The sequence below is a fragment of the Anastrepha ludens genome, chromosome 4 (genome assembly GCF_028408465.1).
Source record: "Anastrepha ludens isolate Willacy chromosome 4, idAnaLude1.1, whole genome shotgun sequence".
NCBI lineage: Eukaryota > Metazoa > Arthropoda > Insecta > Diptera > Tephritidae > Anastrepha > Anastrepha ludens.
The window spans coordinates 40,328,658-40,344,121 of NC_071500.1; the positions used below are offsets into that span (position 1 = coordinate 40,328,658).

The 15,464-nt window shown below is 36.0% G+C and overlaps 1 protein-coding gene across 1 annotated transcript in view; it reads right to left on the reverse strand.

Annotated features, from left to right (window-relative positions):
* Positions 1-15,464, reverse strand: part of LOC128861796 (SCY1-like protein 2) — a 156,188-nt gene that overhangs the window by 39,559 nt on the left and 101,165 nt on the right. Inside the window, exons 9-11 of the mRNA XM_054100173.1 lie at positions 10,257-10,371; positions 8,182-8,327; positions 1,247-1,400 (exon numbers count right to left, since the gene is read on the reverse strand). Of these exons, the coding sequence (XP_053956148.1) occupies positions 1,247-1,400; positions 8,182-8,327; positions 10,257-10,371 (415 nt within the window). The remainder of the gene's footprint in view (positions 1-1,246; positions 1,401-8,181; positions 8,328-10,256; positions 10,372-15,464) is intronic.

Here is a 15,464-nt window from a genome sequence, read left to right on the forward strand (position 1 = left end):
AATTCCTCTCTACTTTTATTTAAACTCGAAGGATGCGACACAATAAAATACCCATTCTTTCAAATGAGAAGTTGACAATGGCAGTTTGGCTTCACCTGCTTTGAATTTCTAGTGACGCTAGATAAATTTAAAGTTTGCTTACTGAATTGGTATTCAGAGGTTAAGAGGTCGGCTGTTGAAATGTTCTTTTAGAACCTGAAGCAGTCTGAGCTTATATAATTAATAATTTTTTTAATGATGATATGTAAATCGCAATGTCATAGAAGTTCTACTAGCTTAGAATCATAAGGCTGCCCGAAAATGCCAAATAATCATAGAATTGAATTGAATACAAAGAACTGATTTCATATTTGTAAAGAAAAGGCGCACCTAGATGTTGTTTTATTGTAAAATTAAGCATATGCAAATTTAGATTCTTTCAAGTTTTACTATTTTTTATTCAAAATACGGCTCTTAACAATCATGTAAAGGGTGATCAGATTCAAGGTACTTTTTTCAATAGGAAACACGTCCTATGGGCTAGAGGAGGAACCATCGGAGTATATTTCTTCAAAGTCGAGTCAGTGAATGGCAAACGCTATCGCACTAATTATAAATTACTTTTTGATGCCGGATATTGAAGCCCGTGATTATCACAACATTGGGATCCAACAAAATAGCGCAACTTGCCATACAGCCCGTAAAACAATGGATTTACTGCGTCGTCCTTTCGATGAGCAATTCATCTCTCGTCGCGGAACAGTGGATTAGTCACCAAGATCGTGTGTTATCACACTTTGGACTTCTTTATTTAGAGTTATGTAGGAAGTCAACATTACTAAAGTTATTCATGAGGTATCGACCGAAGTCCTCCAGCGAGTCGGAAGTCATTCAAAATTGGTGTTTATGGATGTCCGAATTACGTCGCAATTCCGACCAACATTTGAAATGAATTATCTTTAAAAAATAAGTGCCAACAATAATAAAGATTAAGCAATCAATTTGAATTTTCGTTGTTTTATTTCGATTTAAAATCCAAAATCTCTAAATTGATCACCCTTTATATTATTTATATGTGAAAAATTACATCATTTAACCACCGCCTACAGACTGCCATACGCGAATTATTCAAGGATTCGCTCACACATTATGGCATTGAGTTCAGCGAAAAAATTCTCATTAGAAGATATAAACATAAATCAAATCATAAACATTATAATATATACAGTTCAACCTTGGGTACATAGCTAATAATCTAGGCGCCCACCTGCACTTGTATTGATGGGCTTTCGAAAGCAAAGAACAGCATTGGAATAATGTCGGTGGTAACATCCCCAGGTGCCGTCTTCTCAATAATGAGATGTAAATTTTCCAGTAAAGTCACAGTAGCCTGGGTGGATTTGGGTGAACGGAGAAGAACTCTGTAAAAATACAATGTAAATACATAAATATCTATAAACACAAGTACGTAAACCCATGAGAATGTACATAAATAGGTATATATTTAAAGAAGCGATTTCGTTGGCTCTTGAGTACGATAAGTGGCATGAGAAGAATTAAGGATACCCCCTCTACACACAAAAGATACACCCTCTACACAGCTTAAGCTAATTATAATACCCAGAAGTGTAAAATTATGGTTGCTTGGCCTTCAAGTTAAATCGATCGTTATGCGTATAATAGAAGAAGAGAAGAAGAAAATAATATCAATTTATTTCGAAGGAATGCGGGGACCATTTTTATTCATTTACTTTGTCAATCATATATAAGTATGTGTATGCACTTTTGCACAAGGGTATTAAAATTTTGTTCAATTACTGGTTGCATGCAAACGCTCAGAATCATGAGAGGAGTCGATTCGGTACAGCCGAATTTATCCTCTTTACTTGTTCCCTTTTTTGATATTGTGTTTAAAATCAGGTGGTTTGAACGCTGGCCAAGTTTTAGCGAAACCCGCTGATTATTTGGATGCTTATAAAAATGTACGAAGTGACTTGTTCGAATTCTCTTACAATAGCCAATATATTGGGTTGGGGAATAAGTTCATAGCGTGTTTATATTTTCCTTATTTTACAACGATTTGTTTGCTGTTTGGCAAAGCGTAAGTATTTTAATTTAATTTGAAGGTGGTTTGTAGAATTTGCCAAAGCTTTTTTTATATTTTTCGGCTTCTGCTTTTAATTCGTCATGTGTACATATGTAAGTATGTATTTTATGGTTAAAAAGTGTAGGTAAGAGAATTGAACTTGAGTTTGAAATATTTTGCAAACATACTACAAAGGTTATCTGTTTATTCTTATATTAAAAATTGCAATATTTTATGTATTTATTTATACATTTTCGAGTTCATTACTTTATGGTTATTATATGCTATAGTATATCAATTTTGAATAACTCCATTTAAATATTTTTGATTTTTTAGCTTATTTACGTATTTTATGCTGATTGAGCTTATTTTTATTATATGTATGTAGGTGTGTATGGGGGATATAAGGCTACTGGGCAACCGCACGCCATACACTAACCTCAATGGGGGTGTGGAAACTAAAAATTCCCAATTTTGTTTAAAAAATACTCATTCAATGTTTTTTCCGGTGTGGCATTACTGACGGATGTTATAAAAAATGCACATTTTTCAGCGCTCTCACGAGAAAAAGAGTTTCACATCTAGTCATCTATGCTAAAAAGCTTAGATGAGGCCGAACTTTCTGCGCGACTTAAACATGCTGAGCGTTTGCAGGCAAACTTCGAAAAAGCACGATCAACACTTAAGCTATTGGAACGTAAGGAATTTGAGTCTGATGCTGACAAAAATTTCTCCAAGGTGTATATTGAGGTAGAGGCAAAAATTAATCGTTGGCTGAACACAAAACATAAGTCATCTGGCGCGCACTCTTCAACACTACGACAATTCTCCTGGGACGACATTACACCGCAGCAGTTACAACGCCGATCCAGGCTACCTGAGCTTAAATTCCAGTTGTTAGTGGCTCCTATCTCGACTGGCAATCGTTTTTCATCACATTTACTTCAGCAATAGACAAAGACGTGGAGATGTCCAAATTAGAAAAAATGCTGTACTTGATCGCCAGTCTCAGTGATGCAGCTTTAGACACTGTGCGCTCACTCGAGCTCAGTGAAGAGAATTATGACAAAGCTTTAGATTTTTAAAAGTACGTTTTGATAATAAATTACTTCATTTCCAGGCACTCATAAAGGCAATTTTCGGGGTACAAGGTAAGGAAATGGGCGCATCAGATGGGTTATGAAAATTAAGCGATCAAGTAAATGCACATCTTCGAGCGCTGCAAACTTTAGCAACAACCGAAGAGATATATAATGGCTTAGTCATTCACCTCATCACAAGTAAACTGGATCGAGAAACGCACAAGAAATGGGAAGAGAATTTATCTGCACAGAAATTACCTACTTGGATTGATATGTTAACGTTTTTGGAAAAAAGATGCCGCATGATGGAGAATTTGGAAAACGCTATGGTCATACAGGCACCTAGCAAACAGGTGAAAAATATTGTATCTCAAGAAAAACCAAAAGCAAGCGTACTTGTTACTGTAGGTGGTGGCAAGCCCACTCCACTCTGTATTTTTTGTGATTCCAAAGAGCATTTCATTACTGGTTGCACTTCTTTTTTGAATCTTTCTCCAAATTTGCTTTGTACTTAAATTGCCTACGTAGTGTGTATCAAGCAATGCAAATCTGGCAATTGCAGGTATTGCCAAGCAAAACATAACACTTTGTTGCATTTAAATAGCAAGCAAGATAGCGGACCAAAACCAATTGTGGCATCGCCTATAACCAATCGCCAGTTAGCCTCGAAAAATATGTCTAATAATTGTGTGCTCTTAGCAACGGCCATTATTTTAGTAAAAAATCGTGCTGGTACATTAATTCCTTGTCGCGCTATTTTAGAATCTGCGTATCAATTAAATTTCGTTGCAACCCGGTTCGCAAATCAACTTCAACTTCGATCTCATCATTCACCAGTTTCAATTTTCTTCGTTTGCCTTCAGGGGACTTACTCACTTAGACTACCACCTAAATCTGATCTTGATGCTCTTGGTGAATCGAATTATGAAGATTTACGTAGATTCAGGGCGCTAGAAAGAAAACTCCAAAAGGAGGAATCCACAAAATTATTATTTTCGGAATTTATGTAGGAGTATAAGGATCTTGGTCATATGTCGCTGGCATCATTTGAAGCAGACAAATCAGTTTACTACTTACCGCATCACTGCGTTAAAAAGCAAGACAGTACCACTACAAAACTGCGTGTGGTTTTTGACGGGTCTGCTAAAACTACTTCAGGGTATTCGGTAAACGATTTGTTGCTACCAGGGCCAATCATTCAGCCAAAACTTTTTAACATCTTGCTGCGCTTCAGACATTTTAAAGTTGCACTATGTGGCGACATATGTAAAATGTACCGCTGCGTTAAAATTAATAGCCCTGATGACCAGTTGCAGTGCATTCTTTGGCGCGACGACCCATCAGAGCAAACCAAGACATACAAGTTAAACACGGTCACATATGGAACGAGACCTGCTGCTTTCCTAGCTATTCGAGCTATGCATCAACTTACACTTGATGAGTAGGAATCATTTTCAGTCGGCGCTAAAATCATTCGAAGAGATTTATAAGTGGATGATTTGATATCTGGTTGTGATTCCATCGAGGCGGTCATACAAATGAAGCAAGAGATCAGACAGCTACTCCTACGAGGAGGCTTTCCAATTCGAAAATGGTGTTCTAATGAAGTTGATGTTTTGAAAAATGAAGACGAAAGTAATTGCAAAAAATTCATAAAATATCATGACGGTACCGATGTGACAAAGGCACTTGGTCTTGTATGGGAACGTATCTCAAACAACTTTCTTTTCAGTTTCACACCAAATTTGAATTCGCAGAAAATTACAAAGCGATCTATTCTTTCAGTCATAGCGCGGTTCTACGATCCACTTGGCTTAATATCCCCACTTATCACAAAGTTGAAGATCTTCATGCAAGCCTTATGGAAGGAAAAACTGGTGCGGGATGGAAGCCTGCCGCAATCGCTACAGTCCATTTGGTTGGACTTGTGTGGTCAACTTTCATTCGCGTTCAAATTCATGCCTTTTGTGGAGCCAGTTTATCCACTTATGGTGCTTGTGTTTATGCACGCGTTGAAAAGCACGGCGTCAACAAAATACATCTTCTATGTTCCAAGTACAGAGTTACACCTTTGAAGTCGATCACGGTTCCGAAACTCGACTTTTCTGCTGCGTTGCTGTTAGCGGAATTGGTTTCAAATATTTTGGAAAATAGCCAACTATCATATGAGTGCCATTCTTCGTCGGATTCATTGGTTGCATTATCGTGACTACGATCTGCTCCCAGTAATTTTAATATATTCGTATCAAATCGAGTAGCTAAAATACAATCGCTTACATCAGGCATGAACTGGCATCACATTCCAACTGAACTGAATCCTGCGGATATTCTTTCGTGCGGGTGCACTCCAAAAGAACTACTAAATAACACCCTTTGGGCTAACTGGCCTTTATTTCTCCAATTTGATTCAGCGTATTGCTTGGCCAATGGATTGGATTTATTATCTAATCTTCCAGAAAGACGGCGCCATGTTTTAATTGCTGCAACTCTAATCGATGCAACTTACGGTTGCAAGTTCCAAAATTCATTCAGCAAATTACATCGTGTGTTTGCGTACGTTTACAAATTTTGCCACATTAAATCAAAAGGAACTTTACCATCAGCTGGATCACTCACAGTCGACGACATTAAGGGTGGTACACTGCTGCTTATTAGGCATATCCATCATCATAATATAAAGTACTGAAAGAAAATAAACAATTGCCTTCCTGCAACCATTTACTGTCACTCAATCCATTTATTGACGATTTTGGTTCATTACGCGGATTTAGAAATCGAGGCAAAACATCCACTTTTGCTACTTAAGCAGCATCCAATCACATACACACTCATTGAATCCTATCATCGTAAACTATTGCATGCAGGACCGCAGAGTTTATTAGCATCAATCCGTCAGCAGTTTTGGCCTATTGGTGGCCGCAAAATAGTTTAAGAAATCATTAATAAATGCTTGAGGTGCTTCCGCTTTAAGCCGAGGGTAGTGCAACAAATTGCAGGTCAACTTCCAACAGGCCGTGTGCGACCATTTAGACCTTTTAATACAACTGGTGTTGACTATTGTGGACCACTCCGATACAAATGTGAGGTGCGCAACCGGCCACCCGCGAAATGCTACTTATGCATCTTTGTTTGTTTTTCAACGAAAGCGTGTCATCTTGAACTTGTTCAAGATTTATCGATGTCATCGTTCATTGCTGCACTCAAACGATTTATCCGCATTAGAGGCAAACCAAGCACTATTTGGTCTGATAACGCTACAAATTTGGTGGGGCGAAAAATGAATTAGAAGAGCTGCGAAGACTATTCGCCGATCAAAATCACAATAGAGCAGTAGCTGAAATTTGCATTGAAAATCAAATAGACTGAAAATTTATTCCCCCCCTCTCGCCCCATTTTGGCGGCTTATGGAAAGCTGCGGTCAAGTACGCAAAACTTCATTTCTATCGCACCGTTGGCGTCTCTATTTTAACTTTAGATGAGCTTCGCACTTTAATTTGTGTGATTTCAGCTATTTTAAATTCTCGTCCCCTTTGTCCAATTACAGAAAATCCAAACAATCCAACCGTAGAAGAACCAATTGAAACGCATCTAAATATGAACCGTCTAAGCCGGTGGCAGCGAATTTGTCAGATGTAGCAAATCTTTTGGCAAAGGTGGAGCACTGCCTATCTATCCTTACTGCAAGAGAGGTGTAAGTGGCGAACCTCTATGGCAAACATAAAACAAGGTGCTATGGTGCTTTTAAAGCACGACAACCAACCGCCTTTAAAATGGAGTCTGGGTCGAGTTGAACACACCTTCAGTGGCGCTGACGGATATGTTAGAGCAGCAATCATTAAAACTGCAAATGGGCCAGTAAAACGGGCTATAACTAAGATTGCAGGACTTCCGGTTGAAACAGATTTGGTTGAAAGCCTACGCCTTCAAACGAGGGGAGTATGTACGCAGCAGGAATCTGCATAAACCCCATTTATTTTAATTCAAACATAAAGAATTGATTTTCATAGTTTATCTTTATAAAAAATAACTTTTGTTATTCCTACAGGCATTCTTTATAAAATACTGTAATCATATTTATTTTTCTATCAGCCTTAAGCATACTCTATTTTTCGTTAAGCTAACGGTGCCTGCTTTGCAGATTCGATGCTATAAGAAAAAATAATTCATAGGATTATGAAAAAACTTAATTCCTCATAACAAAGGGTGTAAGCGTATTTTAGGGATGTCGGAAAGCCATCGATGCATCGAAAATATCGATGTTTTGCTTCAGTGCATAAATAGTTTCTGAATGTTATGAGTTAAATTAACCGTTAGTCCAAATTACATTTTTTTTTAAATTTTGCTTAAAAATTACCATTTCATGAGACGTGGGTGGCCATCGGCCATTTTAATTGCCGTACTTCCTTGAACAAAGAGTGATACATACATGAATAAATCGGCTCTTCTCATCGTTCTGAACATTTTGATATAAACATATGTATGTAGTATATCTATCTCCATTGATTTACGTTATTAGGTACAACTGTTGACTGACCAAATGTAACGAAGTAATAAAAATAATGTTAATATTAATATACCGAAAAGAACAATTCTAAAACTTCAGCTGATAATACACCAAAGCACGAAGAAAAAGTCAAAAGATCAGAGCTATTTACAGTAGGCGATATCTGTTGCAGTTTGTTCAACGGGTGAAACATTTATAATTTTTTTGCCTAACCTCTACAGTCTCCTTGGAGAGTGCTTCTATATGGAGACCTTAAAGCATTATCAATAATTTCAAATCCATAATAAACCTTTCTTTCCACACGTGCTACTTTGGTCGGAGTCTAATCCAAAGTAATTCACCAAGCACAAAAACGGAAATGTAATTAATTTAAACCTCTGAAGGAATTTCGTATTTTTCCGCTTTTCCGATTTACAATTTTCTTGTTGCAAACCATTCATGCAAATATTGTATATAAGATGATTTCAAATATCTGAATATAAGTTTCAAATAATTTAAAATAAATAAAAAATAAAATTGTTTCTACTCACTTCATTGTCGGCGCCATAATCGACTCGTATTCACTTGGCGATGCCTCTTGTATGAGTCTAATGGTCGGTTGTAAGACAACCGCCAGCACTTCACCGTTGCTAATTTCGGCCTGCAACATTGGCCACACATTTTGCCACCACAATTTCTGAAATTAAAATTCTAAGCGTTAACTACATCTACCGTTTAGTAGATTTTCTTAGTTATAAATATTTTGTGTTTATTTTCTGGAACATATTTTTTGTTTGCATCTGTATACGCTATCTAAAATTTGCTAGCCATAAAATGCCAACCAACACCAGCTATAAAAAGTGTATGAGTGTAGCTAGGAATAGTCATCTTGTGGCTGCAGGTACTTTTATGTGCCATGCAATTGATGTCTCATAAACGTGTCAAAATTTTATTTTGCCATTCAAAAAACACCTGACTCGGTCAACCATTCGGGTTTAATTACCCTCAACTTCACGGAAAACAAGATATAATATTTTAGCAATGCCAGTTTAATAGTGGTTCCTTTAACTTTTACGGTCACTACACTTGTTGCAATAATGATTTGTTTTTTAAAGTGAGTTTTTCACTTCTGCTGGCTGGGTTCTTTGGTATTTCATATACAAGCGCGTTTAGTATTCCATGCGTTTTAACCAAAGTGGCGCCCAAAGCATACACACACTTATAAAACGTTCACATATGCATTAATCACCTACAAATCCACTAAATTAATCTACCCGTTCACATATGGCAGATTACCTGCAAAATTGACAATCAGATGTCAATACTGCTTTGAGAGGTTTTTCTTCATAGACATTTTTTTGGTTGAATATTTCACTGTTTTGGTTTCTTTAATTACACTGTGCGACAGTGAAAATATACTTTTATAGAGACCTAGTACAACTTGTAGGTATAGTAAAACTAAGAAACATGGTATAGGAGAAATTTCCAATACACCCCCAAAATCTCATTTTATGGCCATAAAACCGTTTTTCAGTAGGTTGATGTGAACAATCAAAACAAAAAATAAAATCTTAAAACTCACACAACTCTATTAATTTTAATTCAATTACAGTCAAATATAGCTCATTCGACGCAGAATTAAATTTACTATAACAGTAGTGTACTAAAAAAACATCCTCAATATCGGATAATAACGCAAAAATGATGTCAAAGTTGAAAAAATAGAGAAAAAATAAAAAAATTCCGAATACTTCCGTCTACAGTCTCGTCAGTTGTCATTTCAGAAAAATTGTCAACACACTGTCAAAAAGGCTTGTTTTTGTTCTTTCGAACTAAAAAAACAAATTCGAAATCGGATGGAAATTGGCGAAGTTAGGAGGGATTGTTCACATCAACCTACTGAAAAACGGTTTTATGGCCATAAAACGAGATTTTGGGGGTGTATTGGAAATTTCTCCTATACCATTTTTTTTAGTTTTTCTATAGCCACAAATCGTGCTAGGTCTCCATAAAAGTATATTTAATTTTTTTTTTTTGTCACACCGTGTTATTATTAACGATATGAAGAAAATACAAGGAGAAGGAATAGCTAATTTAATTGCGCAATTAATTGGCTGCTAATAATAAACCGTTGGCGACGTTTACTGAGGTTGCTAAAAATTATGGCAGCAATGCGCGTAGGAAATTCTATATTACATTTTATAATAAGTAAAAGGAGGACAAAACGTTTATGGGCACACGCTTTTCTCTGTAAACTGAATCCCTAATTAATAATATTTAATACAAATTTTATTAGAATTCTGCTAACAGACCTGTTTTCTTTGCCGGCATCCATTTCATTTTGTTTTTATTTTGATGTTTCTCCTTACATTCGTAATAATAATTATCGATAACACAGAAAACAGGTTGTATGTCGAAAAGTATCGTTATTATCTAGGATTATTTTTTAATCTCAGATTTTGGGAGAGAAATTTTGTATAGGAAATCGCGCTTTTTAATTACGGATTTTGAGTTAAGCGCGAAAAAGTAGATCATCTACTTATATGTGAACGTATTATTACATAATACACTTGTATATATGTACATATACATAATAAATAATACAAGTTCTGCATAAGCTATTTACCCTCGGTATCAGCGGCATCGCTTCCATTAGCGTATTTTTGTAAAAATGCGATTTTTGCGACGTATCCTTCATGTTCACCACATCTAAGAACTTGAGTGCATTTACAGCGGGATCTCTAAAAGTATAGAACAAACACGTACACAAAAGGTATTTTTAAAACTACTTCACTCAAGAAAGTTTAAAATAAGAACACGGTCCGAACCGAATTTTATATATGTACCCGCGCATATTTTAGTAAAATTTAATTTGGGCTGGCTATTAATTTTTGAAATGAAACAAATGCATGGATAATGAGAGTTATAGTTTGTAACATCAGACAGGCGAACAGAAATATTAACAAGAACAAGAAGTGAGCGCGGTTTCTATCCGATCTCATTATAATTATGTCAATTTTAAATAAGATGAGGAGCAATACAAGTTTTGGTGAGTTTTATTAAAACGTTTTCGAGATACATGCATTTACCCATTACTGGGCCTGGCACCTCCCATTTTTCACAATTTCATCCGTCGTATTTCCGGGTTCATCTTTCGTATCAAAGTTGAGGAATTTTCCACCATTATTTTTTTTTAAATTACCGTTATATGGGAAGTGACCATTCTATAGGGTTTTCCAATAAGAGATGTTAGTTTGATATTCAAAGAAAAATGCTATTTTTTAATATAAATGATCGGATGTTTATTTCATTATAAAGAGGAAGGTATGTCGTTAATAGTGGAAAATAACATCGGGCAAATGACCACCACGACGGCCGCCGTAGCCGAATGGGTTGGTGTGTGATTATCATTCGGAATTCACAGAGGAACCTTGGTTTGAATCTCGGTGAAACACCAAAATTAAGAAAAACATCATTCTAATAGCGGTCGCCCCTCGGCAGGCAATGGCAAACCTCCGAGTGTATTTCTGCCATGAAAAAGCTCCTCATAAAAATATCTGCCGTTCGGAGTCGGCTTGAAGTTGTAGGTCACTCCATTTGTGGAACACCATCAATACGCACACCACGAATAGGAGGAGGAGCTCGGCCAAACACTCAAAACACGCCAAATGACCACCACGATCACGCTTACAGGACAATATCCTTTTCGTGAAATTTTCTATAACCGAATTGCAAAGTGGCTGCTCTATGTCCTCGATAGCTTCACGAATTCCATCTTTGAGGTCTTGAATGGACCCTGAGCTGCTGGCGTAGACCTTCTCTTTCACGTCGCCCCAACAAAACAGTCACACGGTGTTAAATCACAAGATCTCGGTGGGCAATTGTGATCACCTCTTCGAGAGATAACACGGTCCGGAAACTTATGAATGGTAAAAGATGAATGGTTTCGTTGCTTGTGTGGCACGTAGTGCCGTCTTGTTGAAAATAAACGTTGTCCAGATCAATACCATCCAATTCCGGCCATAAAAAATCGTTAATCATCTCTCGATAGCTCAATCCATTCACCTGTAACATCTGTTATTGGAAAACCCTTTATTTGCTGTACCAGCTGCTTTGGACAAAGAGTTATATGTAGTATGTACCAATTTTCATTGAAATATATTAGTTTTTGCTCGTACTATCATGCACACGGACGGATGGGCAGCCTAAATTGATTAGCGTTAAGCGAACAAAATTGTGAAAATTGAGCGGGATGATGAATAAACATCGTATACAGTTGATAGCGGGAACGTAACTATAGCCACGTAACTATATGATATGGAGAAAGCATTAATTTTATTATTAAATTTAGCTAAAGTGGAAAATGAGCCTATATTTGTAACAATGAAAAATAAATTACTGCAACGCACACTGGGGATTTTGCGGAAAAAAGTCAAATTTGCAACATACCACCTACGCAATGTTTAATGGTATTTCTAAATTCCAGAATAGAACCAACAATAAAATCAAAAAGAATTACTAAATTCCGACTTACAGTTTTTTTTTATAGATATGTCAAAAGTATAATTGTTTTATAGTATTGAACTGACTAAGAGAAAACTTCAAAGCCCAAGGTGGTTTTTTTCCTTTTGCTTGAGCCGACTTCGAATTTTTTATTTTTCATTTAGGGTTCGATATTTTTATATATTTTAGCCGGAAGAACAAAGGCTGTGAAGCATTTGATTATCTATTTATAATTAATTTTACGAAAAAAAAAAAAAAAATCATATTCCTTCATATTCTTGGATCTGCAAGTTGAGCTACATTTACCTACGGTCAGAAACTAGTATCAACGTGTTCCTTAATAGCGTCTCTTTCAGTTTTAACCAATTGCAGGTGCCACCAGGCGCCACTGATTATTTTTTGGCAATGATAACACAGGGCAACAAAAAAAAAAAAATCTGCGGCAATAATTACAAAATGGTTTTCATTAGCACTATTAGCATCATTATATACATATATTGAGTATGAAATTACATTTTTTGAATTGACTCTGGTTCTTGAGATAAACGCAAAATTAAAAATTACTAAACAAATTTAAAGTGCCCTCCTACAGTTGCACTAATTTGATTAAACCTAACTACGGTTTCGTTATCTGTTTGCATATTTAGGTACAACACTTTCTGCTGTTAGACTCAGAAGTTATCAGTTAGTGTCATTTTTCAGTTTTAAAGTTGTCTCGAAAATATGAGTTCGTCACGAAAACCTTGTGTTAACGATTGCAACAGTTTTTGTTATATACATATGTGGCAAATTTTGTTCGCAAAAGCAAAGAAAACAGATCACAGAGTTTGTGAAAACAACCTACCAAGCATACTTTGGGATAAAGTATGTACAAAAGAATAAATATTGGGTGCCCAATATTGTGTGTAAGTCTTGTGTAGAATCTTTGCGATACATGGACCATCTTCTGCTAACTGTAATGACATTGAAATGTTAGAGAATTCTGACAATCAAGCAAGCAGCAGTGAAAGCGAGTTCGAAGAAAGTAGTTGTATGAAACAAGGATTTTCGCAAGCACAGCTTAGCGACTTGATTCGTGATTTAAATTTATCAAATTCTTTCCCTTTCCCTTTTCCCATTTCGTCCACTTTGAACTAGCGCCTGTATACAAATGTACAAATTATCAATAATAAAATGCTTCAAATGCATTTCTACACTTGTTTGCTAAAACCCAAATAAATTTAAATCATGTATCCTGTGCGTAAATATTTGCTGGTTTATATTAATAATAATCTGTGAATCGTAATAATTATACTGTTTACTGCGTTTGTCAATGTAAACAAATATATAATGGAAAGTTTCACCATTTCATACGCGGATTTATGCACGAAGCTTCTGGAATGTGACAACGATAGGAGAAAATTAAAATTATTTTTGGAACAATCATACATTGTCATAAGTGAACATAAAAGTGACCGTATTGTGGATGCAGTGTACAAACGTTTTTACTCTCAATTCAAACGAAGGTGGTTGGATTCTAAGCGCTCAAAATCGCGATTTGAAAGTAAGAACGCAAGTTGGCTTGAAGGAACTTTTAAAATTGACTTAAGTAATGATGAGTGTGAACCTTCTACCAGCTCTAAAACTGGTCGTCCACGAAAATCCTTTGACGAGTGTTGTGATCGTGCTAAGCGATATAAAAGGGATGAAGTACGTGCTATGTTTCCCCAAAAAGTGATTGATTTTGCTTCTACATCTAATATTTCGAAAGCTGATCAGAAAATTTGCCCCAAAAAAAACAGTTGGTTTGTTTACAAAGCTAGAACTCACAAAAGAAAAATATGAGTATCTTATGCACTGGTTACAACGTGAAGGATATAACATACTTGTATCTTACAAAGCACTCTCGGAAGAAAAGACTAAAAGTTATCCAGAAGGCATATTTATTACTGAAAGTTCAGCAAGTGTACCCTTACAAAAGCTTTTGGATCACACTACTAAAAGAATTTTAGAGACTAAATCAATAAACGAGATAAGCCAAATTACAAGCGAAAATCTCACGTTATACTCTAAATGGGGTTCTGATGGAGCCTCGGGACAAAGTGAGTATCTCCAAAGTTTTTCAACGGAAGAAGTGTCTGACTCTCATTTATATATGACATCTGTAGTACCACTAAAATTATCACGAAGTGACAACATAAATCAATCAGTGTGGATTAATGATAAAGCTTCCTCCACACAGTATTGTAGAACATTACAGTTTTCATATGTTAAAGAGACTTCTGAAGTTATACGAAACGAAAAGAGAAAAGTAGATGAGGAAATATCGAAGCTCAGAGAAACCGAAGTCACAGTAAATAATCGTGAATTTAAAGTAAAACATCAATTATATTTTTCGATGATTGGCGGTAAAACAGCGCAGTTTGTGACAGAAACATTTGCAGCATCTTCTTGTTTTATTTGTGGAGCAACAACCTCAAAAATGAATAAAATTGAAGAAGTTCAATCCAGGCCCGTAAATGAAGAAGCACTGAAATTCGGCATGTCACCTCTCCATGCTCGTATCAAGCTGATGGAGTGTCTTCTGCATGTAGCCTATAATATGGAATTTAAACGAGGACGAGTCGACTCACGTACTCGCCCAATAAAAGAAGCCAGAAAACAATTGATAAAACGAGAGCTAAAAGAAAAAATTGGGATACAGGTTGATACTGTCAAGCAAGGATCCGGCACAACAAATTCCGGAAACACGTCACGAAGATTCTTTGCCAATCCAACCTTAGTTTCTGAAATAACAGGTTTGGACGAAGATTTAATTAAAAGATTTGCTGTTATTCTTGAAGCCATAACCATACGTGAGCCAGTGAACCCAACAAAATTTGGAGATTTTTGTATGGAGACAGCAAAAAAGTTTGTTACTTTGTATGAATGGTACAATATGCCAACTACTCTCCATAAAATTCTCATACACGGTAAGGATATAATGGAAAATTGTATTTTCCCTGTGGGTATATTGTCTGAAGAGGCTCAGGAATGTCGAAACAAAGACTACAAAAAGTATAGACTCAGACACTCCAGAAAATGCAGCAGAATTGCCACGAATCAAGACATCATGCACCGAATGATGGTGACATCAGACCCGTTGATATCACATTTGACACCTTCTTTCAATAAGAAAAAGCACAGTGATTTAAGCAAGGAAGTAATTGCGCTTTTACAAGAATAAAATTTGCAAAAAAATATGTTTTATATGAATATGTAATGTGTATAAATCATTAAAAATAAATATTTGTTCATTATTTATTCACTTGTCGGCAGTCCATATAAAAATTTTCATATTTTTACAAATAAC